General features: G+C 45.4%; 1 protein-coding gene across 1 annotated transcript in view; it reads left to right on the top strand.

Moving 5' to 3' along the window:
- MAP3K19 (mitogen-activated protein kinase kinase kinase 19) overlaps positions 1–23925 on the top strand; it is a 115212-nt gene that overhangs the window by 48532 nt on the left and 42755 nt on the right. The window contains exons 10-11 of the mRNA XM_077447807.1: positions 19115–19149; positions 20627–22831. Of these exons, the coding sequence (XP_077303933.1) occupies positions 19115–19149; positions 20627–22831 (2240 nt within the window). The remainder of the gene's footprint in view (positions 1–19114; positions 19150–20626; positions 22832–23925) is intronic.

Here is a 23925-nt window from a genome sequence, read left to right as displayed (position 1 = left end):
CAGTAAAACTGATATACCTTCCCTGCCCGTGTTTGCTAGACCACGTGTCTGTGGTCAGATGTATCTTGGCACCGACACTGTGTGCCAGAGATACATTCACTTGCCGCTGAACATGGCCATATAGCTCTGGGATGCCCTTCTCTGAGAAATACTTCCTTCCTGGGACCTTCCATTGTGGTGTTCCAATGGCCACAAATTTGCGAAAGGCCTCCGAGTCCACCAGTTTATATGGCAGTAGTTGGCGGGCTATGAGTTCTGACAAGCCAGCCGCCAACCGTTGGGCAAGAGGGTTATCCGGCGTCATCATTTTTTTACGCTCAAACATTAGGCCCACGGAAGCCTGCCTTTTTGCAGAAAAATGTGAGCTTGGCGTGATGGAAGGTGGAGTGGAGGACAATTGTGAGGAGAGAGGAGAAGGAGAAGTAGAAGACGAGGCTGGACGGTGAGAGCCTGCAGTGTGGCTTTGTGTGTTCCGTTGCTCCCACTGGGCTCGGTGATGGCTGCTCATGTGCCTTCTTAAGGCGGTCGTCCCTAGGTGAGTATTGGGCTTACCGCGACTAACGCGTTGACTGCAAAGATTGCAGATGGCAACGCTATTGTCAGCAGCGGACACGTTAAAAAAAGCCCACACTGCGGAGCCATGTGCCGGTGTCCTGGGAGCGCCAGATGTGACCGTACATGGTCGATGACTCGCTCCTGATACATTTGCAGTCTGCTTTGTCCCTGCTGTGCAATGTAAGTCATTGCTGCTTCTCCTCCCTATCTGCTGGTCCATATCTCCCTCTGAACTCCCCTCCTCTTCCTCTCTTGTGGGCACCCACGTGACATCACTAGACACGTCATCATCAACGTCACCTTCCCCACCGCTATAAGTAGAGTAGGCAGCAACACCGGGGACCAACCTCCTCCTTGGGCTGATCTGGGTACTGGCGTCAGACTGCTGAGTAGCGCTTGTTGCTACCTCCTCTTCCTGATCCAATACCAAGAGTGGCTGCGCATCAGAAATGTCCTCTTGATATGGATCGGAAAATAATTCCAGTGACTCAAGCGGAAGGTATGTGGTGGTGGTGGTGGTGGTCGTGTTGTTGGTGGTAGTGTCTTTGGGGGTGCACATAGCAGAGAGTGAAGAAGAGGGTGCAGATCGAGAGGATGAGGAGGGTGCAGAAGAGTAAGGCTGAGCGAGCCACTCAACCAAGTCTGGTGCATCCTTTAAAGTAATTGAACGCACCTTCTGCAACTTCCCACTTTGGCTCAAGCCTGTTGCTCCTGCCCTACCCCTACCACCCCTGCGGAAGGGCCTGCCTCTTCCTCTGCATGTCATTTTTTAAATGACCCTGTGACAAAACTCTTAGTCCCTATACCGCTGAAGGACTGCTGCAGTATAGGTGAGCGGTCAGCAGTGGTGCACGTCAACCCTATCTATTGTGGACCTATAGCGGTCCTTACAGAACAGCAGACTGTACCGCACTCAAGCCTATGTACCGTAGCACCCTATACCAAGTTACCAGTCCTTATAAGAACTTTTGTGGACCAAGCAGGTTGTGTGTTAGTGATTAGCAGACTGTACGTCAGTCCCTATACCAATGAAGGACTGCTGCAGTATAGGGCAGCGGTCAGCAGTAGTGCACGGCAACCCTATGTATTGTGGACCGATAGCGGTCCTTACAGAACAGCAGACTGTACCGCACTCAAGCCTATGTACCGTAGCACCCTATACCAAGTTACCAGTCCTTATAAGAACTTTTGTGGACCAAGCAGGTTGTGTATTAGTGTTTAGCAGACTGTACGTCAGTCCCTATACCGCTGAAGGACTGCTGCAGTATAGGGCAGCGGTCAGCAGTAGTGCACGGCAACCCTATGTATTGTGGACCGATAGCGGTCCTTACAGAACAGCAGACTGTAACGCACTCAGGCCTATGTACCGTAGCACCCTATACCAAGTTACCAGTCCTTATAAGAACTTTTGTGGACCAAGCAGGTTGTGTGTTAGTGATTAGCAGACTGTACGTCAGTCCCTATACCAATGAAGGACTGCTGCAGTATAGGGCAGCGGTCAGCAGTAGTGCACGGCAACCCTATGTATTGTGGACCGATAGCGGTCCTTACAGAACAGCAGACTGTACTGCACTCAGGCCTATGTACCGTAGCACCCTATACCAAGTTACCAGTCCTTATAAGAACTTTTGTGGAACAAGCAGGTTGTGTGTTAGTGATTAGCAGACTGTACGTCAGTCCCTATACCGCTGAAGGACTGCTGCAGTATAGGTGAGCGGTCAGCAGTGGTGCACGTCAACCCTATCTATTGTGGACCGATAGCGGTCCTTACAGAACAGCAGACTGTAACGCACTCAGGCCTATGTACCGTAGCACCCTATACCAAGTTACCAGTCCTTATAAGAACTTTTGTGGACCAAGCAGGTTGTGTGTTAGTGATTAGCAGACTGTACGTCAGTCCCTATACCAATGAAGGACTGCTGCAGTATAGGGCAGCGGTCAGCAGTAGTGCACGGCAACCCTATGTATTGTGGACCGATAGCGGTCCTTACAGAACAGCAGACTGTACTGCACTCAGGCCTATGTACCGTAGCACCCTATACCAAGTTACCAGTCCTTATAAGAACTTTTGTGGAACAAGCAGGTTGTGTGTTAGTGATTAGCAGACTGTACGTCAGTCCCTATACCGCTGAAGGACTGCTGCAGTATAGGTGAGCGGTCAGCAGTGGTGCACGTCAACCCTATCTATTGTGGACCGATAGCGGTCCTTACAGAACAGCAGACTGTAACGCACTCAGGCCTATGTACCGTAGCACCCTATACCAAGTTACCAGTCCTTATAAGAACTTTTGTGGACCAAGCAGGTTGTGTGTTAGTGATTAGCAGACTGTACGTCAGTCCCTATACCAATGAAGGACTGCTGCAGTATAGGGCAGCGGTCAGCAGTAGTGCACGGCAACCCTATGTATTGTGGACCGATAGCGGTCCTTACAGAACAGCAGACTGTAACGCACTCAGGCCTATGTACCGTAGCACCCTATACCAAGTTACCAGTCCTTATAAGAACTTTTGTGGACCAAGCAGGTTGTGTGTTAGTGATTAGCAGACTGTACGTCAGTCCCTATACCAATGAAGGACTGCTGCAGTATAGGGCAGCGGTCAGCAGTAGTGCACGGCAACCCTATGTATTGTGGACCGATAGCGGTCCTTACAGAACAGCAGACTGTAACGCACTCAGGCCTATGTACCGTAGCACCCTATACCAAGTTACCAGTCCTTATAAGAACTTTTGTGGACCAAGCAGGTTGTGTGTTAGTGATTAGCAGACTGTACGTCAGTCCCTATACCAATGAAGGACTGCTGCAGTATAGGGCAGCGGTCAGCAGTAGTGCACGGCAACCCTATGTATTGTGGACCGATAGCGGTCCTTACAGAACAGCAGACTGTACTGCACTCAGGCCTATGTACCGTAGCACCCTATACCAAGTTACCAGTCCTTATAAGAACTTTTGTGGACCAAGCAGGTTGTGTGTTAGTGATTAGCAGACTGTACGTCAGTCCCTATACCAATGAAGGACTGCTGCAGTATAGGGCAGCGGTCAGCAGTAGTGCACGGCAACCCTATGTATTGTGGACCGATAGCGGTCCTTACAGAACAGCAGACTGTAACGCACTCAGGCCTATGTACCGTAGCACCCTATACCAAGTTACCAGTCCTTATAAGAACTTTTGTGGACCAAGCAGGTTGTGTGTTAGTGATTAGCAGACTGTACGTCAGTCCCTATACCAATGAAGGACTGCTGCAGTATAGGGCAGCGGTCAGCAGTAGTGCACGGCAACCCTATGTATTGTGGACCGATAGCGGTCCTTACAGAACAGCAGACTGTAACGCACTCAGGCCTATGTACCGTAGCACCCTATACCAAGTTACCAGTCCTTATAAGAACTTTTGTGGACCAAGCAGGTTGTGTGTTAGTGATTAGCAGACTGTACGTCAGTCCCTATACCAATGAAGGACTGCTGCAGTATAGGGCAGCGGTCAGCAGTAGTGCACGGCAACCCTATGTATTGTGGACCGATAGCGGTCCTTACAGAACAGCAGACTGTACTGCACTCAGGCCTATGTACCGTAGCACCCTATACCAAGTTACCAGTCCTTATAAGAACTTTTGTGGACCAAGCAGGTTGTGTGTTAGTGATTAGCAGACTGTACGTCAGTCCCTATACCAATGAAGGACTGCTGCAGTATAGGGCAGCGGTCAGCAGTAGTGCACGGCAACCCTATGTATTGTGGACCGATAGCGGTCCTTACAGAACAGCAGACTGTAACGCACTCAGGCCTATGTACCGTAGCACCCTATACCAAGTTACCAGTCCTTATAAGAACTTTTGTGGAACAAGCAGGTTGTGTGTTAGTGATTAGCAGACTGTACGTCAGTCCCTATACCGCTGAAGGACTGCTGCAGTATAGGTGAGCGGTCAGCAGTGGTGCACGTCAACCCTATCTATTGTGGACCGATAGTGGTCCTTACAGAACAGCAGACTGTACCGCACTCAAGCCTATGTACCGTAGCACCCTATACCAAGTTACCAGTCCTTATAAGAACTTTTGTGGACCAAGCAGGTTGTGTGTTAGTGATTAGCAGACTGTACGTCAGTCCCTATACCAATGAAGGACTGCTGCAGTATAGGGCAGCGGTCAGCAGTAGTGCACGGCAACCCTATGTATTGTGGACCGATAGCGGTCCTTACAGAACAGCAGACTGTACTGCACTCAGGCCTATGTACCGTAGCACCCTATACCAAGTTACCAGTCCTTATAAGAACTTTTGTGGAACAAGCAGGTTGTGTGTTAGTGATTAGCAGACTGTACGTCAGTCCCTATACCGCTGAAGGACTGCTGCAGTATAGGTGAGCGGTCATCAGTGGTGCACGTCAACCCTATCTATTGTGGACCGATAGCGGTCCTTACAGAACAGCAGACTGTAACGCACTCAGGCCTATGTACCGTAGCACCCTATACCAAGTTACCAGTCCTTATAAGAACTTTTGTGGACCAAGCAGGTTGTGTGTTAGTGATTAGCAGACTGTACGTCAGTCCCTATACCAATGAAGGACTGCTGCAGTATAGGGCAGCGGTCAGCAGTAGTGCACGGCAACCCTATGTATTGTGGACCGATAGCGGTCCTTACAGAACAGCAGACTGTAACGCACTCAGGCCTATGTACCGTAGCACCCTATACCAAGTTACCAGTCCTTATAAGAACTTTTGTGGACCAAGCAGGTTGTGTGTTAGTGATTAGCAGACTGTACGTCAGTCCCTATACCAATGAAGGACTGCTGCAGTATAGGGCAGCGGTCAGCAGTAGTGCACGGCAACCCTATGTATTGTGGACCGATAGCGGTCCTTACAGAACAGCAGACTGTAACGCACTCAGGCCTATGTACCGTAGCACCCTATACCAAGTTACCAGTCCTTATAAGAACTTTTGTGGACCAAGCAGGTTGTGTGTTAGTGATTAGCAGACTGTACGTCAGTCCCTATACCAATGAAGGACTGCTGCAGTATAGGGCAGCGGTCAGCAGTAGTGCACGGCAACCCTATGTATTGTGGACCGATAGCGGTCCTTACAGAACAGCAGACTGTACTGCACTCAGGCCTATGTACCGTAGCACCCTATACCAAGTTACCAGTCCTTATAAGAACTTTTGTGGACCAAGCAGGTTGTGTGTTAGTGATTAGCAGACTGTACGTCAGTCCCTATACCAATGAAGGACTGCTGCAGTATAGGGCAGCGGTCAGCAGTAGTGCACGGCAACCCTATGTATTGTGGACCGATAGCGGTCCTTACAGAACAGCAGACTGTAACGCACTCAGGCCTATGTACCGTAGCACCCTATACCAAGTTACCAGTCCTTATAAGAACTTTTGTGGACCAAGCAGGTTGTGTGTTAGTGATTAGCAGACTGTACGTCAGTCCCTATACCAATGAAGGACTGCTGCAGTATAGGGCAGCGGTCAGCAGTAGTGCACGGCAACCCTATGTATTGTGGACCGATAGCGGTCCTTACAGAACAGCAGACTGTAACGCACTCAGGCCTATGTACCGTAGCACCCTATACCAAGTTACCAGTCCTTATAAGAACTTTTGTGGACCAAGCAGGTTGTGTGTTAGTGATTAGCAGACTGTACGTCAGTCCCTATACCAATGAAGGACTGCTGCAGTATAGGGCAGCGGTCAGCAGTAGTGCACGGCAACCCTATGTATTGTGGACCGATAGCGGTCCTTACAGAACAGCAGACTGTACTGCACTCAGGCCTATGTACCGTAGCACCCTATACCAAGTTACCAGTCCTTATAAGAACTTTTGTGGAACAAGCAGGTTGTGTGTTAGTGATTAGCAGACTGTACGTCAGTCCCTATACCGCTGAAGGACTGCTGCAGTATAGGTGAGCGGTCATCAGTGGTGCACGTCAACCCTATCTATTGTGGACCGATAGCGGTCCTTACAGAACAGCAGACTGTAACGCACTCAGGCCTATGTACCGTAGCACCCTATACCAAGTTACCAGTCCTTATAAGAACTTTTGTGGACCAAGCAGGTTGTGTGTTAGTGATTAGCAGACTGTACGTCAGTCCCTATACCAATGAAGGACTGCTGCAGTATAGGGCAGCGGTCAGCAGTAGTGCACGGCAACCCTATGTATTGTGGACCGATAGCGGTCCTTACAGAACAGCAGACTGTACTGCACTCAGGCCTATGTACCGTAGCACCCTATACCAAGTTACCAGTCCTTATAAGAACTTTTGTGGAACAAGCAGGTTGTGTGTTAGTGATTAGCAGACTGTACGTCAGTCCCTATACCGCTGAAGGACTGCTGCAGTATAGGTGAGCGGTCAGCAGTGGTGCACGTCAACCCTATCTATTGTGGACCGATAGTGGTCCTTACAGAACAGCAGACTGTACCGCACTCAAGCCTATGTACCGTAGCACCCTATACCAAGTTACCAGTCCTTATAAGAACTTTTGTGGACCAAGCAGGTTGTGTATTAGTGTTTAGCAGACTGTACGTCAGTCCCTATACCGCTGAAGGACTGCTGCAGTATAGGGCAGCGGTCAGCAGTAGTGCACGGCAACCCTATGTATTGTGGACCGATAGCGGTCCTTACAGAACAGCAGACTGTAACGCACTCAGGCCTATGTACCGTAGCACCCTATACCAAGTTACCAGTCCTTATAAGAACTTTTGTGGACCAAGCAGGTTGTGTGTTAGTGATTAGCAGACTGTACGTCAGTCCCTATACCAATGAAGGACTGCTGCAGTATAGGTGAGCGGTCAGCAGTGGTGCACGTCAACCCTATCTATTGTGGACCGATAGTGGTCCTTACAGAACAGCAGACTGTACCGCACTCAAGCCTATGTACCGTAGCACCCTATACCAAGTTACCAGTCCTTATAAGAACTTTTGTGGACCAAGCAGGTTGTGTATTAGTGTTTAGCAGACTGTACGTCAGTCCCTATACCGCTGAAGGACTGCTGCAGTATAGGGCAGCGGTCAGCAGTAGTGCACGGCAACCCTATGTATTGTGGACCGATAGCGGTCCTTACAGAACAGCAGACTGTAACGCACTCAGGCCTATGTACCGTAGCACCCTATACCAAGTTACCAGTCCTTATAAGAACTTTTGTGGACCAAGCAGGTTGTGTGTTAGTGATTAGCAGACTGTACGTCAGTCCCTATACCAATGAAGGACTGCTGCAGTATAGGGCAGCGGTCAGCAGTAGTGCACGGCAACCCTATGTATTGTGGACCGATAGCGGTCCTTACAGAACAGCAGACTGTAACGCACTCAGGCCTATGTACCGTAGCACCCTATACCAAGTTACCAGTCCTTATAAGAACTTTTGTGGACCAAGCAGGTTGTGTGTTAGTGATTAGCAGACTGTACGTCAGTCCCTATACCAATGAAGGACTGCTGCAGTATAGGGCAGCGGTCAGCAGTAGTGCACGGCAACCCTATGTATTGTGGACCGATAGCGGTCCTTACAGAACAGCAGACTGTACTGCACTCAGGCCTATGTACCGTAGCACCCTATACCAAGTTACCAGTCCTTATAAGAACTTTTGTGGACCAAGCAGGTTGTGTATTAGTGTTTAGCAGACTGTGCGTCAGTCCCTATACCGCTGAAGGACTGCTGCAGTATAGGGCAGCGGTCAGCAGTAGTGCACGGCAACCCTATGTATTGTGGACCGATAGCGGTCCTTACAGAACAGCAGACTGTACCGCACCCAAGCCTATGTACCGTAGCACCCTAGACAGACCAAGTTACCAGTCCTGATAAAGAGCTTTGTGGAACAAGTGAGTTGTGAATGATTAGCAGACTGCAGCAGAAGGGCAGCAGTCAAGTATAATATTCTTTCTATATTTGGAAGAAAGAATATTATACGTGTACAAGCCTATTACCGTACCACTGATACCAGTCCTGAAAAGAACCTTTGTGGAACTAATAGTAACAGCAAGTCTTTAAAATTATCCTCACTGCCTGACACACTGCTTCCTGCCTGTCCCTATACAAATTGGCAAAAAAGAGTAGGCTGGAACGATTAGCTGGAACAGCTCTTTTGTGGACCTGATAGTAACAGCTAATGATGATGATGATGATGATGATGAAGAAAGACTAATCTGGCTGAGCTGTCCCTAAAATAGCAGCATACAGCGCTCTGTCCCTTTATCTAAACTGACAAAAGAAACTCAGGCTGCTGACCTAACACCTATACCAGTCCTGAAAAGAACTTTTGTGTACCAAATAGCTAGCGTTTTCTCTGTCCCTACTCCACACAGGATCCTTTCCCTACAGTGACAGAAGAAAGAATGTAAAATGGCCACCGGATCGGGTGTATTTATAGGTTAGGGGGAATGTCCAAGTGTCCATGAGCTGTCATGTCTCAATTGGTTGTCCTGTAACACATGATAAACGTGTCACGAAAGGTTAAAGTTCTTGTATACATTAAACACGTAAGTCCGCCGGGGCGAACGACGGAAAAAGGCGTTCGAACCCGCGGACGGCGAAAGTCGGAAATTCGCCGCGAAACGACCGCCGGGCGAACCGTTCGGCCATCACTAATTGGGAGCATATAATTGGTGGTAGCACACTCACACATTATACTACTAGAAGTTTGCCCAAAATCTTGGCAGATCCCAATATCTGTAGGCCAAGCACAACCTATTGCTTTGCTGATCTAACACCATGCCCCATGACAAATGTTAAATCGGTTTCTTTAACCCAGTGTTTCTACACTCCTGTCCTCGAGGTGCCCCAACAGGTCATGCTTTTAGGATTTCCGTCAGCTGTGGTAATTACTAAGGCAGTAAGAAGTAGGAAAAAGAAAAAGAAACTGCACTAAAATAGATATAAAAAAAACTATAAATAAGTTTGTTATATAATGGAAGCAGCAATTCTCCTATACAACACCAATATAGTAGAGAATTTATCGAAAGAAAATCAGAATCGCTCTAAACCTATAAAATGTGATTAGAAGTAAACCATAAATTAAACGTATAGATATGCAAACCATTCAAAGTGCAATGTAAGTGACTACAAATGGCTGATAAGCCCTAAATTGTACACTCTAGTGTGTGAGTCCACCACAGTTCACTGTGGATAACAAATGTATGTGAATAGATTAAAAAATCATCATTTCTAAAAAAACAAGATTGTCCAAAATTTTGTCCATATTGGAATAAGGCAAACAATTTGTGTAGAAATAACCATGAAATATCACATCCACTTGTGCAAAAATCATGAAAAAAGTCCATCCGCTGATGAGATGTATCTTCAACCAAAAAAGTGCAGTCCACCACCATGTAGAGAGAATTACTTCTTACCAAATAGTCATGATCCCCCACTACAGAAGATCAGGAAAAGCATATGCCCTAAGCGCAGCTATAACTTGAATGTGCCTGCTCGCTCACCGGCTACTCTCCAAATGGCCTCAATAGTGGGTGCACATAACATGTAAAAAAAAAAAAAAAAAAAAACATACATGCTCCGATAGTGTAAAACCTGAGAAAATACTTGTCCAATGCAGGATCGAGGCCCCAGAGAAAACAGAACGTATGTGAAGTATGGCCTCTTGGAACCCAGACCAAATCTTGCCGGGTCAAACTTCAGTGGATCGTTAAAGAATTGCTCTGTCCTTCCATAGGCATAGAAGTTAAATCTAAAGTTGAGAAAACATCACTGCCAGCCCCTTCTCATACACCGCTCCTCCCGTGAAACTGATCAAATCACCTGTGCAAAATAATGGAAAGCCTGAAAACATGACCTTTTGGGGTGCCTTAAGGACTGGAGTTGAGAAACACTGCTATAACCTATCCTGATTTGCTCTAACAGAAAATAAGGGATCTCTTGACTTCATGGCCCTGCCTGGCACTGCACAGCCTTTGCAATGTTACAACTCAGGCCGCGTACACACGCGCGGACTGTTTGCCCAACCTTGTTCGTCAAACAGTTTCGGCAAACAGTCCGCTCAAAATCTGCATGAGCGGACTTGCTCACACACGAGCGGACTGTTTGAGCGAACTGTTTGCCAAACAGTTCGCTCAACTTTTGAAATGAACGGACTCGCCCACGTAAGGAGGAGGCAAATCCGCCCATTTCGAGCGCGTGTACAGGTAGGCGGGGCCCGCGAAGGAGACGTCGCGGGCTCCGCCGCCTGGAATGGGCTCAAAGGGGAACCCCAACGCCGAAAAAAATCGGCGTGGGGGTTCCCCCAAAGTCCACACCAGACCCTTGTCCGAGCACGCAACCTGGCCGGCCAGGAAAGGGGGGCGAGCGAGCGCGCCCCCCCTCCTGAGCCGTACCAGGCCGCGTGCCCTCAACATGGGGGGGTGCCTTGGGGAAGGGGGGGCCGCGCGGCCCCCCCACCCCAAAGCACCTTGTCCCCATGTTGATGAGGACAAGGGCCTCTTCCCGACAACCCTGGCCGTTGGTTGTCGGGGTCTGCGGGCGGGGGGCTTATCGGAATCCGGGAGCCCCCTTTAAGAAGGGGGCCCCCGGATACCGGCCCCCCACCCTATGTGAATGAGTATGGGGTACAATGTACCCCTACCCATTCACCTGTGAAATAAAGTACAAAAAAAAACACAACACAGGGAAAAAATATTTTATTGCACAGCTCCGGGGGGTCTTCCGTCTTCGGGGGTCTTCTCGCCGGACTCCTCCGCTATCTGTGTGTAGCTCTTTTACTAGCGGAGGAGTCCGGCTTTCTTCCTCCCCGCCGCCGGCCTCTTCTCCCGACTTCGGGGGTCTTGTCCCCCTCTTCGGTTCTTCTGCCGGGCCACCGCGCCTTCTTGTAGCTCTTTTGCAGGCGGTGGCCCGGTCTTGTCGCCGCTGCCTTCCGTTCTTCTGTCGCCGCCTTCGGTTCTTCTGCCGGGCCACCGTGCCTTCTTGTAGCTCTTTTACAGGCGGTGGCCCGGTCTTCTGTCGCCGCTGTCGTCGCCGCCTTCCGTTCTTGTTCTTCTTCTTCTTCTTCTTCTCCTGGAGATGTTGACTCGACGAGCTCTCCGGCCGGAATGCCAGAGCCGCGCTGTGCGGTCACTTATATAGTGACAATGGGGCGGTGTCACATGGTATATGTCACATGGGTTGGTCACATGGTGACCCCGCCCCCTTACGATGTCATAGTCCCCATGTGACATCAACCCATGTGACCAACCCATGTGACATATACCATGTGACACCGCCCCATTGTCACTATATAAGTGACCGCACAGCGCGGCTCTGGCATTCCGGCCGGAGAGCTCGTCGAGTCAACATCTCCAGGAGAAGAAGAAGAAGAAGAAGAACAAGAAGAAGAACAAGAACGGAAGGCGGCGGCGGCGGCGACAACAGCGGCGACAGAAGACCGGGCCACCGCCTGTAAAAGAGCTACAAGAAGGCGCGGTGGCCCGGCAGAAGAACCGAAGGCGGCGACAGAAGAACGGAAGGCAGCGGCGACAGAAGACCGGGCCACCGCCTGCAAAAGAGCTACAAGAAGGCGCGGTGGCCCGGCAGAAGAACCGAAGAGGGGGACAAGACCCCCGAAGTCGGGAGAAGAGGCCGGCGGCGGGGAGGAAGAAAGCCGGACTCCTCCGCTAGTAAAAGAGCTACACACAGATAGCGGAGGAGTCCGGCGAGAAGACCCCCGAAGACGGAAGACCCCCCGGAGCTGTGCAATAAAATATTTTTTCCCTGTGTTGTGTTTTTTTTTGTACTTTATTTCACAGGTGAATGGGTAGGGGTACATTGTACCCCATACTCATTCACATAGGGTGGGGGGCCGGTATCCGGGGGCCCCCTTCTTAAAGGGGGGCTCCTGGATTCCGATAAGCCCCCCGCCCGCAGACCCCGACAACCAACGGCCAGGGTTGTCGGGAAGAGGCCCTTGTCCTCATCAACATGGGGACAAGGTGCTTTGGGGTGGGGGGGCCGCGCGGCCCCCCCTTCCCCAAGGCACCCCCCCATGTTGAGGGCACGCGGCCTGGTACGGCTCAGGAGGGGGGGCGCGCTCGCTCGCCCCCCTTTCCTGGCCGGCCAGGTAGCGTGCTCGGACAAGGGTCTGGTGTGGACTTTGGGGGAACCCCCACGCCGATTTTTTTCGGCGTTGGGGTTCCCCTTTAAGCCCATTCCAGGCGGCGGAGCCCGCGATGTCTCCTTCGCGGGCCCCGCCTACCTGTACACGCGCTCGAAATGGGCGGACTTTCCGAGCGGGAACAGTTTGCTCATTTCGAAAGTAGCCAACACACGGGCGGACTGTTCGCTCAAACACAGTTTCAGCGGACAGTTTTTCGGAATTTCCGAAAGACTTTGTCCGTCCAACTGTCCGCTGAAACTGTCCGCTGAAAGCCCACACACGGGCGGACTGTCCGCCCAAACACTGTTCAGCGGACAAGGTTGGGCGAACAGTCCGCCCGTGTGTACGTGGCCTCAGTCCTCTTCCTGCTGTGCACATAAGCTGCTGCCCCATTTATGGGAAAGCCGCATTCTGCTAGGTGGCTAGACGTCATGCTCCATTGCAGTACTAACTCTTCTAGGATTCAACAGAGTGTAACATGTATGCACAGGCCATGCCAGCAGAATTTTGACAAGTGGATGTGTGCCACCAACAAGCTGCAAAGCTGACAGTGCATTGGATCAGGGGCAAATAAGACTAGGAGGGGGCATGGAGCAGGGGGCCCTTCAGAGCATGTGTAACTGCACCAAAAGCCATTGACACTTTGAAAAAAATCGATGCTACAGCAATCAAAACTATTGTAAAAGTGGACTGCGTAAGTAAGCAAGTGTACCAGTAACCAAATGCAACACTTATGAAATGCTTTTTAAACAATTAATTCTCAAAGTAAGGATTGTATTTGTTTATGGTACAATACAGCCTAAATCATTGCTAAATCCCCTTTTGTTTTCAAAATCAACAAACCATTGTTTGCTGGGCATGACATGACCCACCAGACTAGACTTTCTGATGCATTTCTCCCATCTCAGGCTTGGTCATAGGGGTGAAGGAGCAGAAGTAACATTTATACATGTTCTATTCCCATCATTACTGGTGCTAAAATTTACACACTCCCTCATAACACCTATACCAACTAACCTGTGTAAGAAAGATCTGTATACTTATATATTTTCAGTCCACTCTGGTCATGTGATCCAGCTCCCATGTGTCAGCCAGCAGCCACTGCAAGGGAGAGGGGGGAGCTCCAACAATGGATGGACCATAGTAGGTCTATGGGTTACATCAATGCTCCCAGGTATAGCCGATACTGGCTGACAAAGGGGAGCGGGCCAAAAATAAGTATACAAAACTTTTTTTCAATTTTAGCCAGAATAGGTGTTAGAGGGTAGAAGGGAAGATTTTTAAGACTAGTTCAGTAAAGCCTGGCTTACTTTACCTACAAACTAATTCCTCCTCCCTCAGACTACTCATGTTATCTGTAAGTACAAGTGCTCTGTTGCACAATATCTGTTGATTTTAAATATGTGTTATAGTGTCAGGTATAATGTCAGTCAAGTAGTTGGTTTTAGGGGATATTTAAGATCATACTTTGCAATTTATTGAAATAGAACTTTGACACAGTTGACCACCTGCGCCTCCTCAGCAAACTACACTCCATTGGCCTCTGTGATTCTGCTTTATCCTGGTTCTCCTCCTACCAGTCTCAGTGTACTTTCAGTGTCACAACACCATCTCCTCCACCTCTCACTGTTGGGGTACCCCAAGTCTCTGTCCTTGGGCCCCTCCTATTCTCGCTCTATACCTCTTCCCTGGGCCAATTGATAACCTACCATGGCTTCCAATACCACCTCTACGTCAACGACACCCAGATATATCTCTCCACTCCTCAACTCACCCTCTCGATCTCCTCACGGATCTCAAACATACTGAATGACATATCGGTATGGATGTCACATCACTTTCTCAAAGTCAATCTTTCTAAAACTGAGCTTGTTCTATTTCCTCCTTCCCGGTCCCCCCATGACTTTACCATTAAGATCAAAAGCACAACCATTTCCCCTCCACACATGCCAGGGTCCTGGGTGTAATCCTTGACTCTGACCTCTCCTTCAGCCCCAGTATCCAATCACTGGCTAAATCCTGCCGCCTTAACCTCCACAACATCTCCAGAATTCGACCCTTCCTGACTAATGACACCATAAGGTGACGTATTCACGCCTTGATTATTTCCCGCCTTGACTACTGCAACTCTCTCCTTAACCTCCCTGGCGGTATGATTATTTCAGATTTTAGGTGCTGAAAGCGGTACCATTATTTTGCATGGAAATTTGGCGTTTTATATTGTAGGCCTGTAATTCTTAGAAATAATTCACTTAAATCCATCCAAACAAGAGTCTAAGAGACATCTCGGGTATGATAAAATTAGAAATATGAAATCATGAATTATAATATAATATATATATATATATATATATGTATATATATATATATATATATATATATATATATATATATATATATATAAATAATATTATAAATAACCATAACAAATAATATAATAATAATAAAAATGATTCAATAATGTAATAAAATATGAAAATATGCTGAAATATGAAAATATGCTGAGTTGCAGAATTGTCACTGTCATTACTTTTAGTGTTTGATGATGAATTTCCCCACAAATTACTATCGCTCAATTCTGCGAGTGATTCTTATTTATTATCACCATTTTCTAGCTGGTCTATAACCACTTTTGATGTAAACGGACATTTTATGGTTGCTATGGACAATCTCCAGTTTCCTGGCATAAAGAACAGTATTTATAATATAAAACTGCATGCAGGACACTGGACAAACCACTAGGGACGAAGGGGATGTGTAATTATTTGATACAGTACTGTAATCTGTAAGATTACAGTATACTGTATTTTTTACTTTTTGAATTTGGCGCCGAACTCCGTCCCCGTGCGTCGCTCTGCGCTGTCACAGATCGAGCGAGACACGGCGACTCGCTGATCACAGCAGGGAGACATCGCTGGATCCAGGGGACAAGGTAAGCAACCCCCTACATGGATCCAGTGATGCGATCCCGAGTCTGGCTCAGGAATACCGCTTATGGTAATTAAATCTCACCCCGAGCCAGACTCAGGAATACCGCCAGGGAGGTTAATGGCTTACCCTTACGCAGGCTATCCCCCCTTCAGTCTATTATGAATGCTGCTGCTAGACTAATACACCTCACTAATCGATCCATGACTGCTGCCCCTCTCTGCCAATCCCTTCACTGGCTTCCCATTGCCCACCGTATAAAATTCAAAATGCTAACCACAACATACAAGGCCATCCACAACATCGGCCCCAGTTACATCACCATACCTCATCTGCAGATATCGCCCAAATTCCATCCTCTGGAACTCCTTGCCATGGTATAGCTGATCAGCCCCTAACCTGTCCACCTTAAGGAGATCCCTGAAACCACACTTATTCAGGGAAGCCTATCCACACCCACCTAACAACTGTCCCCGAGCCACCCCCATCAAATCATTCCTCGCATTTATTAGCTTTTTTACCACCACCCCCTCCCTTCCTTTAGCAGGGCCCTCCTGTCCCTTCTGTATTGAACTGTACTGTAATTGTGCTGTCCCCCCTCTACATAGTAAAGCGCTGCGTAAACTGTTGGCGCTATATAAATTGTGTATAATAATAATGTTCATGTGAATGTTGTATGCGTTTTCAACATGTATAAAATCAACCCTGTCTACTAGCTTATAAGCCCCAGGCAGGGAGAAATGCATCAAAGAAATATAGTCTAATAGGACATGCTGTTTATTGGACAATACAGCTTGTTGAGTTAATAGAGAGAAAAAAAAAAGGATTTAGCAGTGATGCAGTCTGTACGAATTGTCAGATTACAAGAAATTGGCAGACACAGATGGATCGACCAGCTATTGGCAAGTAGGACCAATGCAACTATGTAAAAATAGCCATACCTGGATATACATCTTACTAATCAAGTGCTGCTTTATCTACCACTGCCTGACAAGGCGCTCAAAGTCACCTAACATACATCTTACTAATCAGGTGCCTGTTTCTCCTATACTATAAGTTGGAAGGCAACATGGTTTAATATCATATTTCTGGAGTTTTACTGCCTGGTTGATACAGCCATTTGGCCTAAGTTGGAATTTGTCATCTTGGAATGCCAGTACAGCAGGTTTACCCAACAGGGCTATGTAACTGAAGAATGCATATCAGAACCTTTATCTGGAAGAACGGAGCCGCACACAGTGGGGTGGATTTACAAAAGGCAAACAGGTTGTGCAGTTTGCAAGTGCAGTTGCTTCCGAGCTTAGTAAATAAGGGGAAGTTTGTTCTGCTGACTTCCATCATCCAATCATGTAGAACAATATGGTAACCGGGGTAGTTGGCGCTACCTACAAATAAAACTCCTTACAAATAGAGTGAAGAAAAATCCTTCTGCCGGGATTCCTCAAATCCTATAAGATCCTAATTGTTTCCAACAGGATCAAGAAAAACGGCAACAGAAAACAGTTCCTACTAGAATCTATTACAATCATAAAGATAGTCTAATGTGTATCGGCCACACCCTGCAGAGTAAGGTCGGTATATATAAAAAATATATATATAATCCCGAATAGATCATGTATTCATCCTAAAAAATATATATATATAATAAAAAAAAAAGGGTATATGCCAAAAAGTGCTGCTATTATGCGATTTTCCAAGTTACAAGCTACTCAAATGTCCCAAAAAACAGCAATATTCCTACTGGAAATTAGTTCCTGAGATTGACAGATAGATCCAATAAACGAAGGAGAAAGGAGAGAACTAAAAACCAAACAACAACAGACAAAAGACAAACAATTGTATATGTGTATCTGTTGCTAAGTGCAATATTGCCTAAAATCGCATTAACGCCAAGATATATTTAAATAAGCAAATTCCCAGTAAGAGGCGTATATAAATGTGCTTATGAAATTGTAGTCAAAACTTAAATATACAAGCTATAAGTGCAAAATGCTAGTATAAACATATATATAAAAAATATATTATATATATATAAAAAGTGCATTAAAAAGTGCGGGTGAAGAAAAAAAAAATCAATTAGCCAACAAGATTGTTTATTTAACTTGTTGGCTAATTGATTTTTTGTTTCTTCACCCGCACTTTTTGATGCACTTTTTATATATATATAATATATTTTTTATATATATGTTTATACTAGCATTTTGCACTTATAGCTTGTATATTTAAGTTTTGACTACAATTTCATAAGCACATTTATATACGCCTCTTACTGGGAATTTGCTTATTTAAATATATCTTGGCGTTAATGCGATTTTAGGCAATATTGCACTTAGCAACAGATACACATATACAATTGTTTGTCTTTTGTCTGTTGTTGTTTGGTTTTTAGTTCTCTCCTTTCTCCTTCGTTTATTGGATCTATCTGTCAATCTCAGGAACTAATTTCCAGTAGGAATATTGCTGTTTTTTGGGACATTTGAGTAGCTTGTAACTTGGAAAATCGCATAATAGCAGCACTTTTTGGCATATACCCTTTTTTTTTTATTATATATATATTTTTTAGGATGAATACATGATCTATTCGGGATTATATATATATTTTTTATATATACCGACCTTACTCTGCAGGGTGTGGCCGATACACATTAGACTATCTTTATGATTGTAATAGATTCTAGTAGGAACTGTTTTCTGTTGCCGTTTTTCTTGATCCTGTTGGAAACAATTAGGATCTTATAGGATTTGAGGAATCCCGGCAGAAGGATTTTTCTTCACTCTATTTGTAAGGAGCTTTATTTGTAGGTAGCGCCAACTACCCCGGTTACCATATTGTCCTATTTTTTGGAGGAAACCCCAATTGGAGTTTCTCTCCTTGTGGGTGGCAGCAACCTAGTGATACAATTAGTATTTGTCTGTAGCCATTGTTACCACTATCCTTTTTGATTTCCAACCCCCACCGGTGTTTTAGCGCGGTTTTCTTCATTTTTATACTCATCATCCAATCATGTGCAAGCGTGTTTTTTTTTTTCTCCTTTGCATGTGATTGGATATTTTGTAAAGTAAAGCTTAACCTCATTTATGAAGCTTTGAAACAACTGCACTTGCAAAGTGCCCAGTCTATATGCCTTTAGTAAATCAGCCCCACCATCACTTTATATACAGCTTACTGCTCCAACATTTCTTCTTCCTCCACTGTCTAATCTGACGCACACTCCACTGGTACAGGTCAGCCATTATGTTGTTTCTTGCACTAGGACTCACTCGTATGTCTTTTGTATATTTTGCTATGCAGCTGTATGTTCTTGATGTTCAAATGTTTACATATTGGCATTAATTATCCTTGCCAGCAATCTATAGTTGGTATAGGACTGCAGTAAATTATAGTGTTATAGAAGTCCATAACAATTAAAAAAAAAAAAAAGTTGCTTTGGGAAACAAATGTAGTTTTTATTTGATCACTGTGATGTCTATCCTTTGATCTACAGAAACACTGTTTGCTTTTCTTTTCTGAACAATGCATATTGTATATAAAAAGGAGAAATAGAAAATTAACTTTTTTTGTGTTTTTTAAGGATTAAGTTCGAGTGACTCACCAGGAAACAGTAAGGTGAGACTATATGAAATGCCTATATATCATAAGCACATCTAAAATATAACTGTAATTGAGTTTTGACATTCCACAGATGCCAACGGTGTGAAATGAAAACAGACACAGAAGTTGCTATACAGTTACCTAATTTCACTTTCCATAAAAAAAAAAAAAAAATGTGGCAGCTGGTGTTTTTTGTTGTTTTTTTTTGGGGGGGTCGGCCTGTCAGGTCACCCGTAACCCCTCGAGGTTGATCATCCAGCTCCGCACTTACCCCATCTAGGTTGTGGGCAGCAGCGCTCCTATGGGTGACTGCTTCTATTGTGTCTCCTCCTTCTCTGCATTATGGCGGCTTCTACCGTGCATCTCACGCCCCCCTTCTAGGCGTCCAATATGATCGCCTGCCCTTTCAGCCAATCGGGTCTCAGGACCTGCTTCCTGATTGGCAGGAAGGAGGATCAGTGTGACAATAGCGAATATTAATTTGCTATTGTCACACAGCTGGGTGGGCTCGGTCGCAGTGCTCATCGCCCCGAGCCCACCCTTTTTGAAGCCTCTTAGAGCCTCTGGCTCTAATCACAAGCTTCAAAAAAATATTCCCCATTGGAATCCATGCGTCTGATAACTTACATGTAGATTAGAGGACTGGATGCATGGAATGGGGGGGGGGCGCCCATGCACCCTTAATGGACGGCCCCGCCACTGCATGTATGCCTGGCTTATGTAACATTAAAATTGGATAAATATGAATCAGCTTTCCCAGGTAAGCTTGCAGAAGTAATACTATATATTTAGATTTTTCTATAAGTCAATTTGTGCTAATTCTTTTTCATCTTCCTTTTTAACGATCTTCTTTAAAAAAAAAAAAACTGTGGCCGAAAGTGGCTAAGTCCAGTTACATATTGTCAGAATTTACGTGTTTTGACCTGTTTAGGTTACAAGCATTTAAATAGGATTTGGTTAGCCATGCAAGGCTACAACCATTGATTAGAAACCAGTACTAACTTTGTGCAAGGATATTGAGGGATAACCTAGGGGACAATTACCAGTAGCAAATGCAGTCAGCGGCACTCAATCCTATACAGGCATACCCCACTTTTAAGTACACAATGGGGTTTATTTACTAAAGCTGGAAAGTGAAAAATCAGGCTCACTTCTGCATAGAAACCAATGAGCTTCCATGTTTTATTACCAAAGCTTAATTGAACAAGCTGGGGTTAGAAGTTCATTGGTTTCTATGCAGAAGTGAGCCTGATTTTACACTTTCCAGCTTTAGTAAATAAACCCCATTGTGTACTTAAAAGCGGGGTATGCCTGTAGTATGAGGTTACCTGCAGGTGGTCCGCTTCAGTCCATCAGGAACATTATAAGAGAAACAGTGGCGAGTCCTGGCACTAAAGAGCATAGGCAGATGTCACCCTTGTCATTCTGAGGCAGGTATCTTGTTGAGTCTTTAATAAGTTGCAATATAAGCTTTTTTGTTTTTTCTTTTCAGACTTTTCCTCCAATATATTATTCCCCTCTATCTCCTAAATCCTACAGACTAAGACCTCTGCTAAAGTCCAGTCCAAGAAACAGCCTAACAGAGAGATCGATTACCATTCTTAACTCAGAGATGTTTGATAAATCCAGAGAGGACAGATTGCCATGTAAACATGAGAGCGTTGGGAAGCCAGTGGACGGACTAGATACGGTCTTATCTAAAGATCAAGTTCAGATTAGCTTGGTCAGTGTTACCAGTTCTGAAAGTGCAAACCACACAAGTGATCTGTCAAGAAGTGCTCACTCAGGCATAAGACTTGCTTCTGGAAGAAGAGAAGACAAAGGCGGCTCAACGAGCCATAACATTACTAGTCTACCTCAAATGTTCAGCAGATTACCTGAACTGCACACAAATGTCAAGACACCAAGGAGTAGCTGGAGAGAAAAGACGCATTCTTCATTCAAAAGTGAACCATTAGCAGTACAGAAGAGCCATAAAACTCTGAGAGACACACACAATGACAGCAAAGACAATGAATTAGTTACAAATTGTGACCAAGACTTGCTAAAAGACCAGACAGACTTGTTACACAGTAGCATGCCTAACAAAAACTCAAAAGATAAAATCGAAATGCCATCAAATGACAGCAGGCTACCGTATGTCAGCAAAGTCATAGAGTCCATCAAAAATAATTCACCAAGGACACCCAGGGCAAGCTATGTGCCTTTTGTACAAATCACATTCTCTGAACAGGAGGCTGAAACAGAAGTTCACTATCCTCCAGTCAAACAGTGTCTTGTTAAAGGGAAGCCAAACTTAAGCATTCTCACTCACGTCAGTAGAAGTTTTAACATAAATGCCCAAAAAGAAAACAACAAAAGTAAGAAAATTAAAAACTTAAGAAACCACTCAGCAACTAACCTAAAATTTTCTAGGCCTCTCTCCAACAGCAACAGAAATAGTGGCAAATGTGTGCCCTTGCCAACTTTAGCATACTCTTCTGGGCCTTCACCCTCAAGACTGTCAAAGACAGGCAGGTCCAAGCTGGGCAGTGCAGAGCGAAACGGCCAACGTTCACAAACCCAGTTATCCCTTTATACAAAGAAAGGGCCCAAATCTCCTGTTAATCCAGCCACGGCTCTTCGAGCAAAGTCTGCGGATGATTTCCAGGACATACATTACAGTGACATGTTTGTTGAGATAAAATCACAAAACAATGGCCCAGGTATTTTTCAAATGTTTGAGAGTCCAGTTTATAGAAGTGCTAAAGATGATAGAAAAGGCCGTAAGGAAGCCAGCTCTGCCTCATCCACTAGGAGCTGTTCCTCTAAAGGTATTCGATCCGGGTCTTCACGAGACAGCAGTGCAAGATCTTCCAAAAGCATGAAACCTGGGAACAGGAAAAAATCCTCTGCAACAAACAGTCGACGTAAGGACTTGTTGACAAAATCGGGAGCTGCAGAAGATATTTCTGAGAAAAAAAAGGACAATCAGGTCATTATATCTGGCACAGATTGGGAAATCAAAACCATTAAAGATGAGGGAAATGTTAATGGAATTACAGATAAGCTACCAAACACACCAGACCTCCCACATCAAGAGTTTTCAGATTTATCCATCATAAAAGAAGCAACGATAGAGAATTCGCTCACTGGTAATCAAGCAGCACAAACCACTTTCATTAAAATTTTCCAAGAAGTAGGACAAGTTAGCCGTACTGAAAATTTGAAAAGGGAACAGGTCGATCCCGTTACACCAGAAGAGAGAAATGGAATAGAAAATGTTGGGCCTCAGGCCAAAACCAAAAGCAGCGAAGAGGATGAGGAACAAAGAGGACAAATATCCGAAGCAGGAGATTTAGGACTACGGCCTCAGATCAGTGCTACAAGAAGACCAACAGAAGGTCTTCAGCTCTCACTAGGCAAAGCCACCTTGAATAGTCTCAACTCCAGAGGAAAAAATGAAGAGGAAGTCTTGATTGAAAACAGCGAAAGAGAAAGATCACATCAGTTGTACAGCACTTCCAACTCAATGAACAGCAAAGACAACAGTGCAACCAGTGACATGCTGATTTATTTTAAAAGGTGTTTGGAAGAGATTGATGAACAGTCCAAAAATTCAAAAACTATGGAGAACCATCAAGACAACGATCAAAGTGCAAACGTTAACTGCAAGCAACATGCTGAAAAAACTGGAAGAAAAATAAATACAATTCAGGTAACAAAGGGAAACCTTTAATCAGTGATACTTTTGACGTCAAATTTCGATTTAGTTTTAGTCAGTCTTTTGATTAAAATGCCATTTTAGTTTTAGTCATATTTTAGTCATCTGAATTGTTTTAGTGTTATTTTAGTAGACTAAAGACTTCAGTACATTTTAGTTGACTAAAATCAAATGGGTTTGGTTAAATCGTAATGCATTATTTAACCACTTGCTGACTGCCCTATGGCAATCTTACTGCTACAGGGCAGCCAGATCACGTATATATATTTACACGTGACCCTGCACTTCCGCCTGCAAGGTGGTGCATACAGATGGCCGCTTCTGCTGTGATTTACAGCAGATGCCCATCTGGCGGGGGTTGGGCACTCAATGTCCGCCAGTACACCGCTGATCGTTGGGCAGAGACTCAGCACAGCAGGAACTGAAATCCGTCTCTTTCCCTTGTAAAAGCAACGCACACAGTAAACACAAACACTGGCTAGGAACACAGTTAACCTCTTTGATTGCCCAAGATGTTAACCCCTTCAAAGCCAGTGCCATTAGTACAGTGACAGTGCATATTTTTAGAACTGATCACTGTATTAGTGTCACTGCTTCCCAAAAGTATCAGTGTCCAATTGTCTTCTGCAATATTGTAGTCGTGCTATAAGTCGCTGATCATCCCCATTACTCGTATAAAAAAAAAAAATCCATTATATATCCCATAGTTTGTAGACGCTCGTGTAAACTAAGCAATATATGCTTATTGGGATTTTTTTTAACCATAAATATGAAGCAGAATATATATTGGCCTAAATTGAAGGAAATGGTTTTAATTTTTTTTTTTTATATGGTTTATTGCAGAAAGTAACACAATTTTTTTTAGAATAGTTTATAGAGCAAAACAAAACGCAAAGTGATCAAATACCACCAAATGAAAGCTCTTTTTGTGGGGCGGGTGACAAATTTTATTTGGGTACAGCATCGCACGACCGTGCAATTTTCAGTTAAAGTAACGCAATGCCGTATTTAAAACGTGGCCTGGTTATGAAGGGGGGTAAATCTGGTCAAGTGGTTTTTCTAGAATTTCCAAACTCATATTCCTGGAG

The sequence above is a fragment of the Lithobates pipiens genome, unplaced genomic scaffold, assembly GCF_037356315.1.
Source record: "Lithobates pipiens isolate NorthernLeopardFrog02 unplaced genomic scaffold, aLitPip1_a1.2 Scaffold_22, whole genome shotgun sequence".
Classification (NCBI taxonomy): domain Eukaryota; kingdom Metazoa; phylum Chordata; class Amphibia; order Anura; family Ranidae; genus Lithobates; species Lithobates pipiens.
This window is presented reverse-complemented; position numbering and strand designations above follow the sequence as displayed.